At 39.2% G+C, this 20757-nt stretch overlaps 1 protein-coding gene across 6 annotated transcripts in view; it reads right to left on the reverse strand.

Moving 5' to 3' along the window:
* RBM33 (RNA binding motif protein 33) overlaps positions 1–20757 on the reverse strand; it is a 99197-nt gene that overhangs the window by 16583 nt on the left and 61857 nt on the right. For 2 of the 6 annotated variants that reach the window (XM_083827364.1, XM_083827362.1), the window contains exons 15-16: positions 13829–14467; positions 50–259 (exon numbers count right to left, since the gene is read on the reverse strand). In XM_083827364.1, the coding sequence (XP_083683490.1) occupies positions 50–259; positions 13829–14467 (849 nt within the window). Of the gene's footprint in view, positions 1–49; positions 260–9546; positions 9722–13828; positions 14468–20757 lie in introns of those variants that run through there. The other 4 variants (XM_083827366.1, XM_083827365.1, XM_083827363.1 and 1 more) reach the window with 3 other exon arrangements.

Genomic DNA, 20757 nt, shown 5'->3' on the forward strand with positions numbered 1-20757 from the left:
CACAGCTAGACAGTGAAACTTCTAGCAGCGATATGCATCTAAAAATCACCTTTTTAGGTTGATGGATTCCCTGGATGTTTTTGACTCCTTGAGGAGCTGGTGAATGGATCTGTGCCTGCTGCTGCTGTTGGTGCTGCTGCTGTTGCATTCCCTTTGTCAATGTGACCTTCCGCACTGGCTGCTGTTTCGGCTCCAGAGGTTGTTGAGGCCGCTGGGGCTGGCCCTCTGGGTGAAAAAAGCCAGCATCCTCTCCCCCCTGCTGAAATCAACAACACAACACGCGGCTCAATGTCTACGCAGTGCAAACACTCGCCCTGAGAAACCTCCTGTGACATCCAGCTCGGTTAGAGCACAGCAAGCACTCATCGATTTGCCTATTAAAACAAACCAGTGGCTGTTACAGAAGTGTGTAAGGGCTCAGCCTGGAAATTACGCTATAGTCTAAAACAAACCCACAGTATCTAAGTCCAGCTTATTTTGTTTGAAGTTGATTATCAATTACTATGTTCAGTAACATCTTTTCAAATCCATATCAGCGAGGTGATCAAATCCAAATCACTTCTTTCCAAATTATTCTTCCTTCCAGAGTTACACATGAACTATGTTTATTGCTTTTTGGTGGTGGTGGATTTTTTTTTTCCCCCGTAGAGACGTACACCTTACAGAGAACTGTGAAGGCTGGAAGAACCACACAAGTACTCTGCTCGTCTTTCAAAGTTGAATCTCTCTTTAATTAGAAATTAGTATTTCTTTTGAAGTGCATATTTATGCTGCCTGCTTCCATACCAACAACCTTTTAAGCTATCTTTATCCCCAAGCACCGTCCATGTTTGGAACAGTTAGAACAGTTCTTCCCCAAGGTTTTTTTTTTTTTTGTTTGTTTGGTTTAGTTTATAATGCTCTTATTGTAAATATTTATACTCACAAGCACAAATAAACAATGCCCTCTGTGATCCAACGACCCCTAACTCTTTCCACTACATCTCTCACTGAGCACACAGCATAAATGTGAGGTGAAGGCACTAGGAGATGGATGAGTGATTCACTTCCACTGCCTCTACCCAAGCAGTTTGGCTTTGTTCAAACACAGGAGAGATTCTCAAATTTGTGTCTAGCTTTCCAGATCAGATACTGAAAACCAGCATCTATAAATTGCTTCAAATCATCGCATGCTTTCTGCATGGTTTTGACAGCAAAATTTATATTATTAGCTGGACTCCAACTTTACAACTCCAATCTGCTAATATTAGTCAACATTGTTTGTTCTTTTTTTTTTTTTACATGCTCAAAAAATACCGATGCTCACTGCCTGGGCACCCACCAGTGACCCGACCGCACAGCTGCAGGACCAGAGGGAAGCCCCCCAGCACCTACTGCCACTGGGGAGCCAGGCAGTGGAAGAGGGTCATTAATCCCCAGTCACACCAGTGCAACACCTGAGAGTCAGGCTGAATAAACAAAGACAGGACTGCAGGCTTTATTTAAGCCCATGACAAACCTCAGGTAACCTTGCAAAAGCCCTCGAATAGAAGGTGTGTCTGAGTAAGAAGTAATAATTATGAAAGCATCTCTATTTATGTAGTTTATTTCCTTTTGCTTAAATATTGACAAGTCAAAAGTCCTTCTGCATCCATACCAGATGTCGCTAACCAGAGAGGTTCATATTAACTGGCACGTTTCTTGGGGGCAAGACGACAAAACACAAGGCTGCAGAAGGAACATGTTTACGGTCCAAAAGTGAGATTATCTCGATTGAGAAAACAAATCATTACACCCCTACCAAGATTACACAAAAGCAAAAGGAACACCTACTGAAGACTGCTTGTTACTAAACCTCTTCACTATTATTTGAAGAAAAGTAGTCCAGTACAGGCAGTATCTATGATATTCTCACGTTTTCAAGTTCACTAGTGCACAGTTCAAATCCCTAAACCACACTCTGTTTTATCAAGTAGATGCAGGCAACAACTTCTCAAGAACTCAACTACTTAAATCCCAGACAAGTTAACCCCCCCCCCCCCCCCCCCCCCCAAAAAAAAATTGGCTTCATCACTGCCTTGCACCATCTACATTTCAAAAGCACAATCTGTCACAGGGAAAACCTTGAAGCTCTTCCTACTTAAGGGCTTTCTGCCACAGTACCCACAGTGAGAAAGCAAGAGAAAACTGCATCTGTTTTTTCTACTTCTAAACAAATTCTCTTTTTCTGTGCTAAACTGAACGGCTCCATGCTGAATGAGGCTTCACAGAAAATTTCGTACATAAACCTTTGAGCTCAGTAACCAGAAAGAAAGACTAAAGTTTTCTCTTCAACTGCTGCTCAAAACGAAAAAAAAAAAAAGAAGCAGCAGCTCTCCTCTTCTGAAAAAAAAAACACAAAAACAAGCAAACAAACATATGCACACAAACAAAACCTTAGCAAGAACCCAATATTAAATCCTCTCCATTTTAGTATTAATTCCACCATGAGCATCAGCATAAGCCTTATGCTCTGGTCAGATAATTTCCTTTATTCAACCTTACAGCAGCTGGAAGATTATGAAACAAAAACGAACAAAAACTCCTAGGAGGAATTTAAATGGAAGAATGGGGAGTTAAAATCTGAACTATGCAACATGCCTGCTGTGAAAAACAGCCGTAAGTATTTGCAAGCATTTGTTTCTAAACCAAAAAACGATTCCAGCCCATACAAAGAGCATGAGAGCGAGGCCCTCAAGTACAAAACATTGCACATGCTCATTACTGAAACTTCAGAAGCAAATAATCATTTGCCGTAAGAGGTGAGGACAGTCAACAGCCACGCAGTATTTGACTTGCAGGCCCAATTATCACCAAATAAAACTGTAAAAATTAATGCAGGAAACACAATCACACAAAACTCGAACAGAGCCAAATGCAAACACACAATATTGGTTCAGATTCATGGAAAATCTAATGGGACATTTTCCCTGCTGGGGTCTATAGTGGGTTGAGACTCAGTCTGTGGATTTCAAGCACTAGCATGAGGTTCCTGACAATTCCCTGGGATGCTGATCTAGTCTGAAAAGGTGGAAGCATCCCTGGACTTTTTATGAGTTAATACATTTTAGAAATATGATAACCTGTACAGAACAGCAAAGGAAGTCCACGAGGTAAGAAATGGAGGAGCTGGCTCCTGTAACAAGAAAGGAAAACAGGACAACTGGATCAAAACTCTGTAATGCCTCTCTGAACGCCTCCTGCCACTGGAGATGACCGGAGCTGGCAAGGACAGAGGGCTCCCTGCTCATGGACCGTCAGCAAGACGTTGCAGCACTGTACAGCTAGTCCTGCCTTCAACTGAAGGCAACGTTGGTGTTTTTCTTAAGGAAATGAAAAACAAGCACAGCTCCTAGGTCAATATGCACTTAACAAGCAAAACAACCAAGTCTCAGGTAACAAATTTTAACCAGCTGAAAAAAGAATTGGTGCCAAAGACATGTCAGTGCAAGGACCAGCACTGCTGGAGCCAAAAGGAACTAAATCTGCATAGTGCTATTTAGTGGCAAATTAGAACATGGCTCTCACCATCGATATCATCCTTTAAACTTCTTACATGCAAGGTAATTGCTGGCTTCTTCAGGAATGCAAATAAAGAACTAAGTCTCAAGCAAAAATAAAGCATAAAGAGCTTTAATGCCTGGTCTTAAAGCTACAAAACCTCACAACGTTGCTTACGGGCCACACATCCATATGAGAATATTAACACCTGAGAGGAAGAGATGCACGACTGTAAATAACGCTGTTTGTACGTTCACTCCCGACTTTCGCTCCTGAGGCAAACACCAGGCCGGCACCCATTAGGCTAATTAAACACATGGCAAAGCTACAGGTAGGGAGGCAAGCAGAGCAAACTGGTAGTGCAGAAGCTACCCAGTATGACATCTAAGTGATAGGAACTGAACTGCCAGCGTCTCCTCTGCTTCAAACATCCCACTCCTACCTCATTTGAAATCCACTTTTTCTTAGGAAAATGATTTATCTAATGATAATTTTTCATTAGCTTACATCCCCTCTTCCCCCCAGACTTAAACATGTAGAAATAGAATTTTAAGTCTATTTTAAGTCTTGATAAAGCACATTTTTCTTTCTTTCTTTTTTTTTTTCTCTACCCTTTTGGGATGTACTGGGCAACCCTAAATCCTTCAGCAATGAATCTGTTCATCATCATGGCCTGCTTCATACAACCTGATGCACTGGAAGTGCTGAAACAAGGTAGAACAATTCTCAGCCTACCACAGTCCTATGCTAAGACCTGAGACCCATTGTTACAATTTCTGATTTTATAATGCAAATTTCCTCTGAAGTCCTCTACAGATAGGTGAATTTCATCCTGTGTCTGCAAACCAATAAAGGGAAAATGTTTTTCAGTTATTGCCTACTGCTTAATTCCTGCATTACAAACCATTTTGACCTGCAAGCTCTGAATTCCCAACTTCTGTAAAAGGTCTACCTTCCTAAATTAACATGAAGCTAGGAAAGAGTTCTCCTGAATGAAACTTCATAGTTACTAGCCTAATTCAGGAGTAATAGAAATACCTTTAGTAAGGGAGGGGAGTACTGTTCAGGGGAAATCACAAAAGCTGTCTTTCAAATTGAAAATACCACAAGATTGCTAGCAGTGCCAAAACTACAAGTTAATTTCAAATACCGCATATAATTAAACACTATTCAAAAGATCTAGATGAAAGTATTTGATCTATACAGTGAACATTTTTCAAACTTTACCGTGATTGCCATTCTGCGCCATTTGATGAAACTGCAAACTAACGAAAAAGAGAAGTTATGCCATTTGAAGGACATGAATTTTAGAACCAGTTCCCCGATAGTAATCGGGGCTGCTTTCCAATATTGACACTCTCTCTCTCTCGCTTGTCAGCGCTGTGCATTCAGAAACATAAAGACCATTCTGCCAAATATGAGATCACGAATCCTAACCCCAGAATTTTCTGATCCTGCCCGAATTTAGCAAGCTGAAGCCCTGCACTCCATCATAATCATTATGACAGTTTTGTAATGAAGACGAAGTTTATTTGCCACCAACATTAGCAGGACAAATTTATTTATAACAAACGCCTTAAAATGTACTGATAAAACTGCCTATTGATAGTGTCAGAGCTTCCTGCAATTTGACAGATCAAATCTTATTTTCATTCTTAAACCCCACGAAGGAATGGTATCACCAACCTGCATTCTGTAGTGAGCAAATTGATTAATCCCCCTCTATAGAAATCTCAACTCTTGATTACACCTATCAGACGTTAAGCAGCATTATTCTAGAGTGACAACACTTGACAAATTCCCAAACCATTTTTCTCAGCCTTTGTGGCCCTGCTAGCTTGTATTAACCCTGATGAAAAATTAATTTTCCTTATCTTCTGCTAAACCCCAAAATCCAAATCCGCCAAACTGGCAACTCTTTCTGTAAAGGTATTATGAAAACCTCGAAAAGATTAATTGCATGTCTTCAGGTGACATTAAATTAATTTCTGTACTCGTGACAGACATTTGATACTCCGTACTGAGAGGACAGATAACATTGTCAGGATACACAGAAGGACAGTGGTGCGGTGTCCCAGGGCAGCCTCTTATGAATTCTCCTCTCGATAAGGCCATACTTCACTGTCATCGGCACTGTTAGGGATCTTGCAGCCCATAGACCTCACTGCACAGGTTTCTATTAACTACGACAATGCCGTGTCTATCCGTGTAATCTTTATAAAGCTAATTCAAAAAATCACCCAATAGGAAAAGGGATGTGCATGCCGGATAAAGCACTTAAAGGAAATAAACTCCGGGTGATTTGTGTAAAAATAACCCAGAGAAGGAAAATATTTTCATCTTTTCCCAGACGTACTATAAATCACATTCTCTGTAACATGATGAAGGCATGAATCTTGCAGGAAAATCTCAATCCAGAAATGTCTTGTAATTGATTTCCTCTATGAAAAACCCCTCATCTGCTACCAGTTTGAGTCAATATTTCTAGAAATGACTACTTCTACAGTATCGCAGTAGTTAAGAGGAAAAAGCACCTACTAGGTTACTAAACTCATCTTCACTTCAAGGACAAGAACAAATTACTGTTTTCTTTCATCAGCTATATAGATTTTCATACGTAAACTTTTTTTTTTTACTGTACTGCAATTGATTATCGTCAAATAGACATCTACACAGACAGCTGTGATCACCACATAACAGATAAAAGTAGTACAGCTAAAAACCACAGAAAGCAAAGACTGCCATGAAATATATGTGAATAATTTCTCATTACAATAATCAGAAACGTATATTAAAGGGAAATTCCTAATAATTAGCTGTTTCTCTTCAACTAGTGTTCCAAATATTTTACCACTGTGATACTGCCAATTGACAAGACCGGGGAACGGGGACCATAAAGCCTAACCATTTGTCAAATACCCCACAAACCAGTAACATGAACACGCACTGTTTCTGAACAGCTAAAAAATCTATTTTGCCTGTCAAATGCCAATAAGAAACACCTGGAAACTCTTCACTGAAAGGTCTTAGAAGGCTTTTAAAGTTGTTTTTTTTTTTAATTCAAGATCTGCAGTACTAAAAAAAAAAAACCCTCCTGCTCTCCAGCCAGGCTGCAATATGCTCCTCAATTAATAGACTCATTATTAATGACTGATTTAAGACACACTAATGGTATGGTTTTGACGTACGAGTACCTGCATCAGCCTACAGAACTGGCAGAACTACCAAAGCCTCCCCATTCACACCAGAAAAATATCACTTTTGGTGCTGACCAATGAGCTGTGGTTTATTTTTCCCGGCCAAAAACTTTGGCACGAGGCAAACTTACCTCAAACAACAGCACTCAGACTAAGCAGTAAATAAAATCCAGAAGTGGTTCAGTTCCCCTCCCATCAAAAAAATGAACGAGACGCCGTTAAGCTGCTTCAGTCAACCATGATTTGATGACAATCTTCTCTTCTAATGGTGCCTAATGGTGTATGGAGAGTCAGAACAGCAGAAGAAAACGCCTCAAAAAAAAAAAAGCAGCTAATTCCATTTAATCCCATGTACTAACAGACTTCTTACCTTTAAGTATTTCCTCCTGTGTCTGAGAGAACTAAGATATGGAGGAGGACTGGCCAAAAGGCAGAGAAACCCAGCTGTGCTATGCTGGTTTCACCAGCGGTAACAGAAACACAACTGATAAGATGCTGAATCATGATGTGTTTTTCTAGTACAAACATCCTCCAGCCCATTACAAAAATATAAATGCTGTTCCAAAGCTGCAGCAAAGACAATAGAGGTCGTGGATGCCCCATCCCTGGAGGTGTTCAAGACCAAGCTGGACGAGGCCCTGGGCAACCTGGTCTAGAGCGTGGCATCCCTGCCCATGGCAGTGGGGTTGGAGTTCATAAGGTCCCTTCCAACCCAAGCCATTCGAGGATTCTGGGCTGGTCATGTATTTTACCCTAAGCACCACCTTCATTTTTACATTTCCGTCCACAAAATATAGCACCATAATGTAGATATCAAAAATATGTTTTTGAACTAAGCTTCCTGTGCCCCTATGCAGTTGTCAGTATTCGTGTCCACACTATTACACTGAAAACTGAACAGGCAGAGAAATTACCAAGAGAAACCACTTCTGTTTGAAAATACCAGCGATTCCAAAGCTGCCCATAGCTCCTCAATGAGCACTTTCGAGCTGGACACCAAGTATGTTAGAGAACACCAGTACTGGCTATCAGAAATCAGTACAAAGGGAGCTTCCCTCATTTCCAGGTTCCTTTCTAGGTTCCCTACTTCATGCTCCCTGAAGCTTAAACCTAATGGCAATCCTCCCTGCATGTTGCCCTAGGCTTCCTTCAGTCTTGGCAGGGACAAACTCTACATTCCCTCCATCTCCAACCACCAACAGCATCAGGATCCTCCCGACTCAGAGCCGTCTCTGTATTAAAGGTCTATTCCAAACTGTCAAACCTGAAATGCCATTTAAAAGACATTTGTTACTTCTTGAACTATTAAACCGGACAAATCTGCATTTCTCCCCACCAAATTCATAGATTGCATTCAAGTAATTTTCATTTGAAAGCTAGCTCTTTCTTATGTAGTTCAACGGTGTTACCAGTTGCCTTTAGTCATTTCCCTTCAGGAAAGGAGACACTCCATAACACCAACATCGTATCAATATGAATTTCACACTATAACACTTACAGTGGCAGAAAAACTCTCCTTTGAGACTTAACAACAGTGGCAAGCAATACCAAATGCCTTGCTTTCAGGGTATTCAGGAGGACGCCGCTCTTCTTCAACATACAATTTAAAAGTCTCCTGAGGAAAAGGACAAACTTGTTCTCCAGCCTTCAATAGGAAATATTTTATTGCACTTCAGTTCCAAGTTAACCACAGCAAAGCTAAATTCAATTCAGTTAGGTATCTTTCCCCCTTTTGCGGATTTTATTACAAATCCATAAAAAGTACTGCCTGCATCTGGTTTGGCTGTCACCTCAAGTCCCTCTAGTTGCTGAGTGTGTCCACACGTGCCCTTACATTTCACTTGCCCAGTAACTGAGAATATCCCAAACAGCACAAGGGACTTGCTTCTAAGTACAGAACTGCCCCCGAGCCACTAAGTATTCTGTCTCTGTAGGGACCATCCTCATTGAAGGTCTAGGAGGACAGTTTGTCTGTTTTGAAGTATTTCATAAAAATACTATGCCTTTTTCATAACAGGAATACTACCTGACTTCCTTTTTTTTCCCCCTGATATTTGGAGGTGGAAATAAGAAATCCATGTCCATTTGTGAAATATTTCTAGAGAGCTATCTCGCAGGCTGCGGCAGGCAGAGTCCTTTTTCAATGACACTTGAATTAGTACTGCTGCAGAGGTCATGCCCATTCTGACACACTCTAAGTGCTATCTGGACATTCAGACATGATGGCTTCTACAGCTCCTTCTGTCTGCTTCCAATATGGACATTATCCACAGCTCCTTCAAATAGTGGGATGCGAATGAACTGCATTGCCATTCTCTAGTTTCTTAAAAATTAATTGCACTGTGTGCGGTGCCAGTTCCTGTGTTCTGTTTCTCACAGCTGGTAGGAAGGGCAGAGCTCTCTCCAGAACTTGTAACGCAAACATAAAAAATCTTGATGTTTGTAATTCCTGACATATTTAGAGGAAAGGCGCTATAGAGCTTTCAAGTCAAATATTTTTAATTGAACTTGAAACATACACATGCATGCAAACACAGGTACAAACATTAAGTGAAGGTGGTTGATAACGGTTACATTATTAAACAAGAATCACCTAAATCAGTGTCTTCGTCCATATTTAGAACTCCACATTGATCTATTTCACTTCTCAGTTACTTGAAATAAGAATTAAGTTGTCTATCTTCCATTCCCATTTTTCTTTTTACAATCCAAGGACAATTTTGTAACAGACTTTTCAAACAAGACTTGCCAATACTTTCTTCAAGCTTTTCAGATGAAGCATCTCAGGTTTTCATGATTAAGATCACTAATAAGATAATGTTGCTTTTAATCCGACAGGGAACACTGAGATTTTTATGTAGTTTACAGATATATGAAACAAGCTCATTGTGCGGCTTTCCACAGAGACAAAGATTGGTGTGTTCTTGTTGCAGCGTAAGAAATCAGCATTTTCAGGCCTTTGGGACAGACATATATCACTTTAACCATGGCAGAGCATTTTCTGGCTAGAGAAAAATCATCCAACAACAACATAAGATGACTGTAAGATACAGAGATTTTAAGACTTTATTACCGTTTCCCAAAGAACCTCAAACAAAATGAAAAGTATGTTCAGCATCCACTCCATAAAACCTTCAGATATTTAAGGTCGTATTTGGTACAAACCTGTTCTTCCGGGACTAAAGACACTCCTAATATACTGACTTTGGGAATTCAGCTGCACTTCGTACTGGAACTATTTGCCAACGGACTGGTTGCAAAGCCCAAAGGAGACCACCACAACAGCCAAGGTGTCAGAAAACCTGACCTATCCACAGGTAGTGATGGGTATGACTGTTCAAAAACAGTTAGGAGATCTTCAAAATGAGAAACAGCCACAAAGAGAGAAATATTTTTTCCCCATGTCTCTTGAGGTAAAATGCTAATAGTCATAAATTCAAATTGCAGCAAAAAACATGGCTTGGTCACTAAGAAAAATCTCCTAACCATACACATTACCCACTGAAGTAGATGGCCCAAGAAATCTCCATAGATGAGGCCTCAGAAAAAAAAGGTTGGACAGATCCATCAGGAGTGCTATGAAGTTCACCCCCCTTCAAGGCGGAACAAATTATTTCTCTGGTCCTTTCATCCCTATTTTCTGTAAAAAGATTTATTAGGGTGTCTCTTCCTGATGAAAAACATCCTACAACCTCATTTAGTTTATTCTTATGCAGATCCTTAGGACTGAGTTCAGGCTCCTTTCCAAGAAGCCAAGCATATCTCAGACTTTCTTAGTAAAACATGCTAGTATCAATACTCAGCACGTATGCTGAACGATTTCTGGAAAGGATGAATTGGAAGACAGGCTACACAGCAACCATAAAGCAGATCGGATCTATCAAAAGACTTTGGGGCTTCCATGAAAAAACAAAATCAGAATTCATCTGCTGAACTCTTTTTTCCGGGAGTATAACATTTAAAGGAGTAATTAATATGGTAAACTATTCACTGTACTGCCTTTCCTGCATGAATTAAAGAAGTACTAGAAAGGGATGGGCATATCTGGTGGTTGGCTTTTGTTTTTCCTGGAGAAAAAAGGCAAATTGTTAAAAAAAATCAAGTATGGTACCTAACATGTATCACCTTGATATGTGGATTTAGTCTGACATAAAGGAAATTCTGAATCATTTTCTACCTCCCTTTTCTTTAAGTAAAGGAACCAAAAATGAAGGTATCTTATGCATCAGATAAACTGGAGAAATTAACATATTTCTTAGGATTTAATTAGTAATTCTTACAATTAAGTAAAAATACTTAAAATAAAATCCTCTCAAGAGAGAATATCATAGGAAGAGATTAGAAGCTTTTTTACCTTAAGTAACAAGGATTATTTTTATCTGGAGGTCAGAGATCCTCAACAGTACTGCAATGTCCAGCAATACAAGTAGGTATAATTAGAAGCTTAGACTGGGAAAGATACTGCCTTTAAGAAAATAAACCATTTTGCCACATAATAAACCCTTCTCTTCTGGTGTACAGAATTTGTACACCGTAAATGTCACACCAGTGTACTTAGTACATCTCCCTACCTGTTAAATAACAAGGTGCCAGCAACAAATCATCATTTGATCCTGCTCTACTGATGGTCCTACTGAATCCTGGGGAAACCTCCTTGCCACCAGCTCCTGTTTTAGGTTAATTTGGCCTAGGACAGTCTGTATGGGTCTGGCATCAAACCGACCAGCTCCTCTGCTGACAGCTCTACTATCGTGCTGTACCATGGCCGGCAGGCTGAAAGAGAAGGGACCTTCTAAGTCTGTACCAGCCTGAATGAAGAGCTTCAGAAAAGGACCTGCATTGTGTCTAATCACAAACCATCTCACTTGGACATGGCTCTTAAAAACTGTGCTGCACAAAAGAGCTCTAGAAAGGAAAAAACGTACAAGTAATTAGACTCGAGAGCAACAGCAGGGCTGCTCAACTGCAGGAACAAGTCAATGCATATAGATAAGAGATACCAAGCATTCCTTCGGCCAAAGGAAGGGAATTATAGGAAACACAAACAAATGCTAAGGAAAATAGCTAGGAAAAAGAGATTTGGCTTTTCCTTTACATTTAGGGTTGAGGGAAAAGGAAGCAGGTGGCAAAGCTAAACACGAGAGCGCAAAACTAAATGTGATGTGATCTTTATGGCAGAGTCCACAGCTTTTAATTCTTCTTTAATATCCTGTCAAAATAGACAAGATTGCACATCCTCCCTGTTTTTTTTCCTTGTGTGGTTCAGAAATGAAGTCATATAGATTCAGCCTGTCACTAAATGATTAAAAATTAACCAACTATCTTGATCAATGTTAAACAGCTAATTGCAATGCTTGCTCTTATTCTTCCATAGTTGGAAGAAAAATTTTCATGACTATATGAAAAAAAGCAGAAAAGGCTACATGTAAAGAACCTGCTTTACCTCGGTAATAACACCTCAGTGGCAGAAAGTTAAGGACAGAACAAATCTGCTTGAATATACACCAAAAGAGAGGTTCCACGTGCATTTAGCGAAGCTAATTGCTCTTGCTTACCAAGAGACTCATCTGAAATAAATCATTTACGGTTTCCTGAAACAGAGCGTTATAATAAAAACTATTGCATTACAAATGCCAGTTTGGGCACTGATAACCTTTGTTACGAAGAGCTGTATACAGTGGTGACTGGCATTGTTTTATTTCACCACATAATAGAAGAAGTTGTGCACGATTGCTTTATTTAATTGGAATAACAAACCTGCTGTACCTCTCACAGAGCACTGGGATTCCTGCAGACATATCTATGTGTAACTATTTTCAGCCCACGAGAAAAATTCTTTTTAAACCTTTTGAACTTTCTTCTGCACTTGTTACCATGTCAGAGGAATTACACATCCTCCAAGTAAGGTTGTTGTCACTCTACTTAGTCAACAAGGTCCTTTATGTTAGTATTTTGAAAGATCACATGGTCATTATGCAATTCAAAATTTTAAGCATATTTGTTTTATGAGCTGTAGAAAAATATTTATAAAAAGTAATCCAGGCTTTGGCATTTTGATTTCCTCCGTATTTCTATAGATTAAAGCTTACCAATGAGGCTTTCTTGAGCCCATTAACACAGTATGTTCACTTCATTACAGACTTATAGCAGTTCTGCAAGTTCCCCTAATTAATGTTCTTAATTATTTAAGAAACTTCCCCCCCCCCCCCCCCCCCAATGTATCACAGCATTAAACATATCACATCCTTCTTTCCTCCTCAGCACAGAACCCAAAGACAGATTGCACACTGGCAACCATCACCTCACTGCATCCCTTCGCATTGGTTTCTTCAGAGCCCTACCAAATTAACCTGTCTTTTCCATTAAGACAGAAGAGATCTGGTCTAGATACTTTCTAACCAACCCCCCAGATCTTAAGTATGCACGCTGCCATCAAGACCAGCATTGAGAGTCATCCACAACACTGGTGCTCAGGGGACACTCTACAAATAATAGATTCCTCATCAAAAGATAAGGAAATCTCATTTAGATGCAGAAATGAAATGGTGATGTTTTAAACCCAGCCTCTCACAGAAAACATCCCTCTCCAACATACTGCTTAAGTTAGTTTCACAACACGCTTCCCAAGAAAATAAAGCCAATCTTCCCTTGGGTACAGAAACCACACCAATGCCAGTGCTGGCACACAACTTAATTGTGTGGCTTCAACTAACGAATAAGCAGCGCTTAGCTTTTTAACTGAGCCTAGAAAACAGGTCCACAAGTCCTTTCTGCTAACCCACTATTAGACTTACCAACCTGAAGCAAAATGAACTGAGTTGAGGAGTCCCCGAGACTCAAGTTACAAAGAATTTAAAAGAAAGGAGTGTTATTTTAGATAACAATGTGATAGTGATAACTGCCTGGCAGTAAAGCATTAAAGAAAACATACACTTCTGAATAGCTGATAACTTACAGTTCTGAAAAACTAAAATACGGATTGTGAAGTCTCCTAAATCTGCTACTTCCCTCTTCATTTTGGGCCCATTTTTTATTTTGGGATTACACAGAATGAAACACACAAAAACAAACCATGACGACAGACACACACAAGACGAGCCTTGGAAACTTACCCCTCCTGACAACTTAATCACCCTGACTTTGCTGCCGACATGGGGCCCATCTCCACTACCACTGTTTGTCCGCTGCATGACAGTCCTTTTCACGCCAGGTTTCAGTTCCTGGGGCCTTGCTTGTACCGAAGCCACTCTAGCAGTCTGTGGTGAGGGCAGCGGTGCTGCAGCAGGTTTTGTCTGGGATATTTTCTGCGCTGCCTGAGGCTGACTGGGAGGTACTGTTCTGGTCTGCCTCAGTTGTTTCACTGGTTTCAGCTGCTGTCCTTGATACTGCATATTGCTCCCAACCTGTGGGTAATCTGTGTGTTTGGGCTGGACATTTGGAACTACCATATCTTGCTTTTTAACAAGGAGTCTGTTTTTCACATTTTGCCTGGTCTGTAAGCCAGAGTGGGGTATGTAAGGGCTGCCGTTGGTGGGGAACTCAGAAGAGTCGTCCTCCTGCTGCATGTAGGATTGCTGCGTAGAAGGTTGCTGCTGCTGCTGCTGCGCCAGTCTTTCAAGCAGTTCTCTCTTCCTAGCACCAGCCTGCTGCTGCCGTCTCAACTCCTTTTGTTTCAGAATTTCTTCTCTTAAACGTTTCTGCTCTTCTATCTTCAAACGGTACAATCTAGTTTCTTCATCTTCATCTGGATACTACAAAGGGAAACACAGATTAATTCACAAAATTCTCACTATATGCCCAGTTCGGTCAAAATAACATTATTTTGTTGTTTTAGAAGATGTGATAATGGCCTAACTCTCTGTAGAGCTTCTGAAATTATCCCTGACACCAAGCAAAGGCTATCAGCAGAGCATATCCACAAATATGACTTATTTGCTATTCATTAGAGGCAAACAACTCAAATCAGGTTTAGGACTTAGATATACTACTTCCTAGACAGTTAAAAAAAATAAAAGCTATAATACCAGTTAAGAAATCTTATCATAATACTAAAAATGAAGTCTTACAAATTAGAACTCATTTAGAAGTTTCTAAAACCAATTAAACTATTAATATAATTTGAGATATCAAAATATGTTTCAAATGGAAAGTAACAATACGAAGGCAACCCACTGTCACACAGGTTTTATCTTGCTCTTTTCTGACAAACTAACAAAAGGTAGGGTGGTAAATGACCTGAAAGGCCCTGATTAGAACTATTGATTTTTCTCACAGAATTTTCAGCCTGATCTCAAACTCATTTGTCACACAATAATTGGTTATAATGAACAGCACAAGTCAATCTCTCTGACCTTGAACTCATGCACTCTCTTCAGAATCAAAATGTTGCCAAAAGCAGCGTTGGAATATTAATGGTATATAGAGAATGCCTTTAATATTCCATCCCTAGACCCTTCTGAAAGTCTTATACATTGTTAAATAACCTTTCTAAAGATTAGTCAACTTTGGCGCAACGGGTTCTTACGAAAAGCTATAAAAAAAATAGACAAGAGCCAAGAAAATGTAAATTCTCATCATCCTGGAAAAGAAATCAAGCTGCTTATGATACAAATATATGCATTTTTTAACGTTACAAAACATACCTTTTCATTAGATGCATTTTATTTTCAACAGTTTAAGATATTAAGTTAGAGACTTTTAGAGACCACTTACAAATGCTAATGAGCACAAAATTCTTTTGATAAGATCCATTAATCACCCCTAACAGGCTCTCAGAGTAATAATACTTTGCATTTTGGTAAGTTACAGCATCAACAACATTAGAACACTTCTCAAAATCTGAATCTGTGATTTACAGTTATTTATGTTGCAGTAACTGGGGTGCAATATCTTGTCAGTACAAATGGCTTTTTTTGTTTTCCTTTTTAAACACATGCATACCCAAGTGTACAATAATAAATTTTGGTGTTTGAGGGCTTTTATCTCCGGTACATCACAGAATCTCCAACGCAAAGGAACAAACAGCAGAACAGATCCAACCATAAAGTTGATCCGCAGATATAAAAGCCCGGTAGCGTTTGTATTCATAGAATCCAGGTCCACAAATCCTGAACGCTCGTCTCCTCCAGATATAACTGCTCCTTTCCTAAGTAGCTGCATGTCTCAGAGTACAAGTCTAGCCTAAACAATGACTAAAATAAGACTTCAACAAAAACAGATTTATTTATAAATATGTGCTATAGTTTTGGGAGGAGTCCGAACACCATCCTTTTTAGGACAATGCTTCATAAACCACAAGGTTCTGATCTTCCTCAATACTTTTCAGAGTATGATTGCAGTAATAAATGACTGATCACTGCAACGACTAGATTACAGGTCTTTGTTGATAGATGGCAACAGGAACACACTTCTACAAATTAAAACGTGGAGGGAAGTCAAGTAGTTAATCTTGTACTGAAAGCTGGAGGTGCTGGATTATAGTCTTAAACACCAAAAACAACAACAAAAAATCCACGTGACCCTTAAGAGACAGAGAAAAAAGATAAGACTCTTAAGTATATCTTGCATAGGATGAGAAAAATAAGATAAGCTCCAGATAGGAGGACGATGTGCTGTTATGCAGAACCTGATGTTATGAAGTTTTCAGTCTGTTTCGGAGACAGTAAATATGCTGTTCAAATCGTCCAAACAGAAAACCTGTTCCACTTAATGAATTATTTTATTCACTCGCTTTGCTTTAGATCAGAGCATTCTGTATTTTATCTAAATGGGTCTGACAGATGCCAGTGAGCCAGTACCAAGTGTACCTCTGGAGGTAGCACTGCATTTTTTTTCTCTTTATGATCAACTGAGGGTGTCAATACTAGCAAAAGCCTGCATAAGATGGGGCTTTTCTATCAGCTGTCCTTTATCATCAGGGAACTATCTGCTTGTATTATCATCTAACAAGTTCTGAAAGCCTTGGAAGATACAGATCCCGATCTGGTAAGTACAAAACACCAACTCAAAGGCTACACGTAAGCAGCGCAGAGATGTGTGTTTTACGGTCCATTTAAATGGGTCTTGCCAGCAGACAAGAACGGACATCCTGAGGGACTCTGATCAACATGTTCGCGCAGAACCCTGTGGGCAGATTTCAACTGCACTAGCATTAAACACAGAAGACAAGTGGCAAACTCTATTACCAACACATAAGAAGTTTGATGAATGCTCAGTAGAATCTTCAGGCTATTCTATCTCAAACATCATCCGAATTATTCCTTTCAGGAGCTTAATATTTGGTAAGTTAGTAAGGTTTCTACAAAGTCAATACGAAGTCATTCTCTTCTTAAAAGGTGAGCTTTGAAATGAAGGGCCAAGAGCTCTGAGGTTTTATGACAATTGCAAATCAGATGCTCAATAGGCTACAGACAGGCCTAAATCCTTTATCTCCATAAATGAGTTGCTATTACTGTTATGTTCTCAGTAAAATGCCCTTGCAGCTAGAGGAAGACCGCACGATATAACGACCCTGTGATCATTAGCAAAGTATTTGCATTGGGAGTCAGTTCTAATTGTTATTAGTTGGGGAATGACCCAACAGCACGGATTCAGAATGGGTAGCAAACTCCTCCCCAGGATAAAAATAGGGGTAGTTAAATCCTCTGCCTCTTGGCTCTAAAAGAATCTCTTCCCCTACATTGTAAGTGGCTTCATCAGACAGAACAAGCAAGACAGTATACTGAATCAAGATGGAAATGGTATGCAGTGACTGCTGCTAATGATTTTCATCCTATTAGTTTAATAACCCCAGCACAGACTTCTTCACAAGCAGTTGCACTGCCAAAAGAAAAAAAAATACAAACATTTTGCCAAAAAAATAGCAACTGGGAGAAAGTAGACATCCGTCAAAGATATCATGAATTTCACAGCTCGTATTTGGAGGTTTAATACCAAAAGCAACATTATCTGTAGGAGAAGCAGAAAAACTTGGAGCGGCCTTTTCTCTAGATAAACCAGATGTGTCACCCTTTTCCTGTGGAAAATTCTACAACATGAAGAAATGGTGTACAAAAAAGGAGCCAGGTGGAATACAAAGTAAAAGAACAAAAAGTACAAGCACAAAGCCAGAGAAGCAAAGCAGTTCCTTTAGTGTTATCTTTATTGTGTTTTTTTTTTCTCTGTTCATTTGTTTTTGCTGTTGTTAAATGCTGATTCTCATCTGTCTGAAAAGTTCTTGAGCACAATATATTTAATTGTGGTTTGGAGGGAAGACCAAGCCTTAGCTATAGGTTTTTCTTCTGCCTTAAAGGTTCATAGGTTTTAATGGAAAGTGCCAAAAGAATAAGTTGTAGGCTGCCATTCTGAGTCTAGCTCAAGAGCAGCAGTAAGAAAAGCAGCAGGCTTTTGTAGGATAACTCAGAATGGCACTGTTGAGGAAAAGACAGCAAAGACATGCTCTAAAACAAATTACAATAGAAAGTATAACGTCTCAAGTCCTCATACCAGTAGCTTGCTTCTCATATAGTGAATTCAAAACAATCACTTTTGTGGTTGTGGGTTGGTGTTCTTTTGGTTTTTGGTGGTTTTTTTTTTTAGTTGTTAGAGTTAAATGCAGAGCTGTAAGAGCTGGATACTGAAGTCCTCTCGCTTGCAATGGATGAAGGAACAAAAAAAAAATCATGCAGCCAGGCTCACTTGTTTCCCTCAGTAAAACTGGCACAATCAAAATTGTTTGAACTGCAGCATATACACAAATCTGTTTATTCAAGAGGTTATTTTTTCCCCATCAGTTATAATATTAGAAACAAAATAGGCTAGAAGCACTTGTCCAAAAATTTGTAACAATTCTTCATAAAAGGTAAGGACAGATCCAAATTACATCATTTGGCTGCCGGGGTTCAATAAAGACAGTTAAATAAACGTCACACATTACTAATGACAGAGGCTCCTAAACCCTATGAAGGTATGAATCATCCCACAAAACACAGGCAGAGTACATCTCAGAAAAACAGAAAATTAAGAATGAGATTATATATAACTTTGAAAAGCACACTGCCCTCTTATGATCTTCTATCTGGAAAAATACCGCTGGAAAGAATCACAAAGCACAAAGACAGGAGGCATTATTTTTAAAAGCTGGAAGTCAAACCTACTCAAGCTGGAGAAAACAAATTAAAACATACATTTTTTTCAGGTAATTAACTTCCAAAAAAGCAGATTTAGAAACATTTTCTTAAAAATCACCTGAATTTGCCCAATATTGAATATTTTCTATACTCCAAGTCTTATAAAAAAACAACATAAGACCCAACAAAAATCCAACTCCAAATTTTACTGGATTTGGAAGAACAGAAGGGTTGCCTTTAAGGATACCAGGGATGTTATCTGCAATATAAGTGGTGATATCAGCAAACCTCTGATTGTGCAATGGTTTACCAATATCTCTCCTGTTCCGAGATCCAATAACTCATTTCTTCTAAAAAGCTTCACATCACCTTTCTACATTTTTCCTGCCCTTTTTTTAAACTTAAAAATGCTTAATGTTGCCTTAATTCCTCTCATCCTAAACTGACCTCAACATGAGCAGAACGAGACCCGCAGTCACTACCCATTTCTCTCAATTTCATTGTCTCTTTGTTATCCTCCCAGATGTAAACTTCCATGTCCTCAGTCTGAAAAATCATTCTGACAGAGGCACTTAAAGGTCGATATTTTCCAGCTGCATAGGAACAAGCATACTATTCAGAAAGTTCACACAGTTTTCAGTCTTCTAGTCTCTCAGGTTGCAATCCTTTATGTATCTATTTGGAAGATGAGGGAAAACCTTTAACAGCCAATATTGCTATTTTTTGTGCTTCCTGAATGATAGGGCATTCATAAACGTGGCCATTGGCTCTTAAGGAAGATGGATGCAGAAAAAAAGTCTTAATTTTCCAGTTGAAGACACTTGCAAAATAACCTGCCCAATTCAGTTATGAGCCAGACAGCTAGAAAAAATGGCAGAATTTAACTCTTTCACCTTCACAGAAAGCCTAAAACAGCACAAAGTTTGGTAATTAGAAGAAAAATACACAAAAGACTGGAAAACATTACAATTTGCCTTAAGGAGGGGATGTAATAACCTACATTACAAAAATAGCAGAGAAAATAATTAAGTGCTTGGAAATGAGAGCTACTAGTACAGCAATCCTCAGTTTGTAAACTGAGGGTGAGTGTCACCAGTGAACACGACTACCACAGTGGCACAGCTGAAAAGGGACAATGTTACTGCACTGTAGCACAAGGCTCTCTTTTGGGTCAACTTTGAAAACAGAAGCGTTCTAATCTGTGCATGCACATTCACATAAGTACTTGCCAAGTGTACCTACAAAGGCTTTACTTTTATGGTTATCAATAGGAAACACTACAGAGACACATCAGTTTTTCAAGGGCAACTTTCTTTTCCACCTGTTTTACGAAAAAGCAACTTGTGTGAAATAGGTATCACAAACTCCTTTCAAAGATAGCAGTTTTACCATGGAAATGAAAAGAAAGCTTGACTTGTAGAACCAAGAAATCACATGAGTTGGATTAGATGGTCTTAAAGTTACAGGTTTGTTAGGATATGTGTAATATTTAAAATGGAAAGAACAAGATAACTGCACTGGTTATTTTATTCCATTTGATTAACAGAAGTGAAAAATAGTTCATTTTTCCAGACACGTGACAGAGATATTTCAGGACTAATGTCTTAAGTTCCAAATGGCTGAAACATGAAAAAACTATAAAATGCTTTAGATGGGGAGGCCTGTAACTGCTTTGCATAGGCCTTCAAAACTTACCTTTACTGTTGGCCTGAAAGACAGATTGACTTGGATTATTCCAAGAGACTGAACTGAGGTGAAGGAGATTACTTAAGCAATTTTTTTTTTTTTTTTAGAAAAGATCACAATTAAAAGTTTTTTTTTTTTATATTCCCACTGAGAAGCAAGTCCAGAAGAGATCAAGCACTGCCAGCTATGGGTTTCTTTTGTGCCACATTTGCGAAAATTAGGGATGGTCATAATAATTCAAGAACGAG

This window comes from Anser anser (genome assembly GCF_964211835.1).
Source record: "Anser anser genome assembly, chromosome: 2".
Classification (NCBI taxonomy): Eukaryota; Metazoa; Chordata; class Aves; order Anseriformes; family Anatidae; genus Anser; species Anser anser.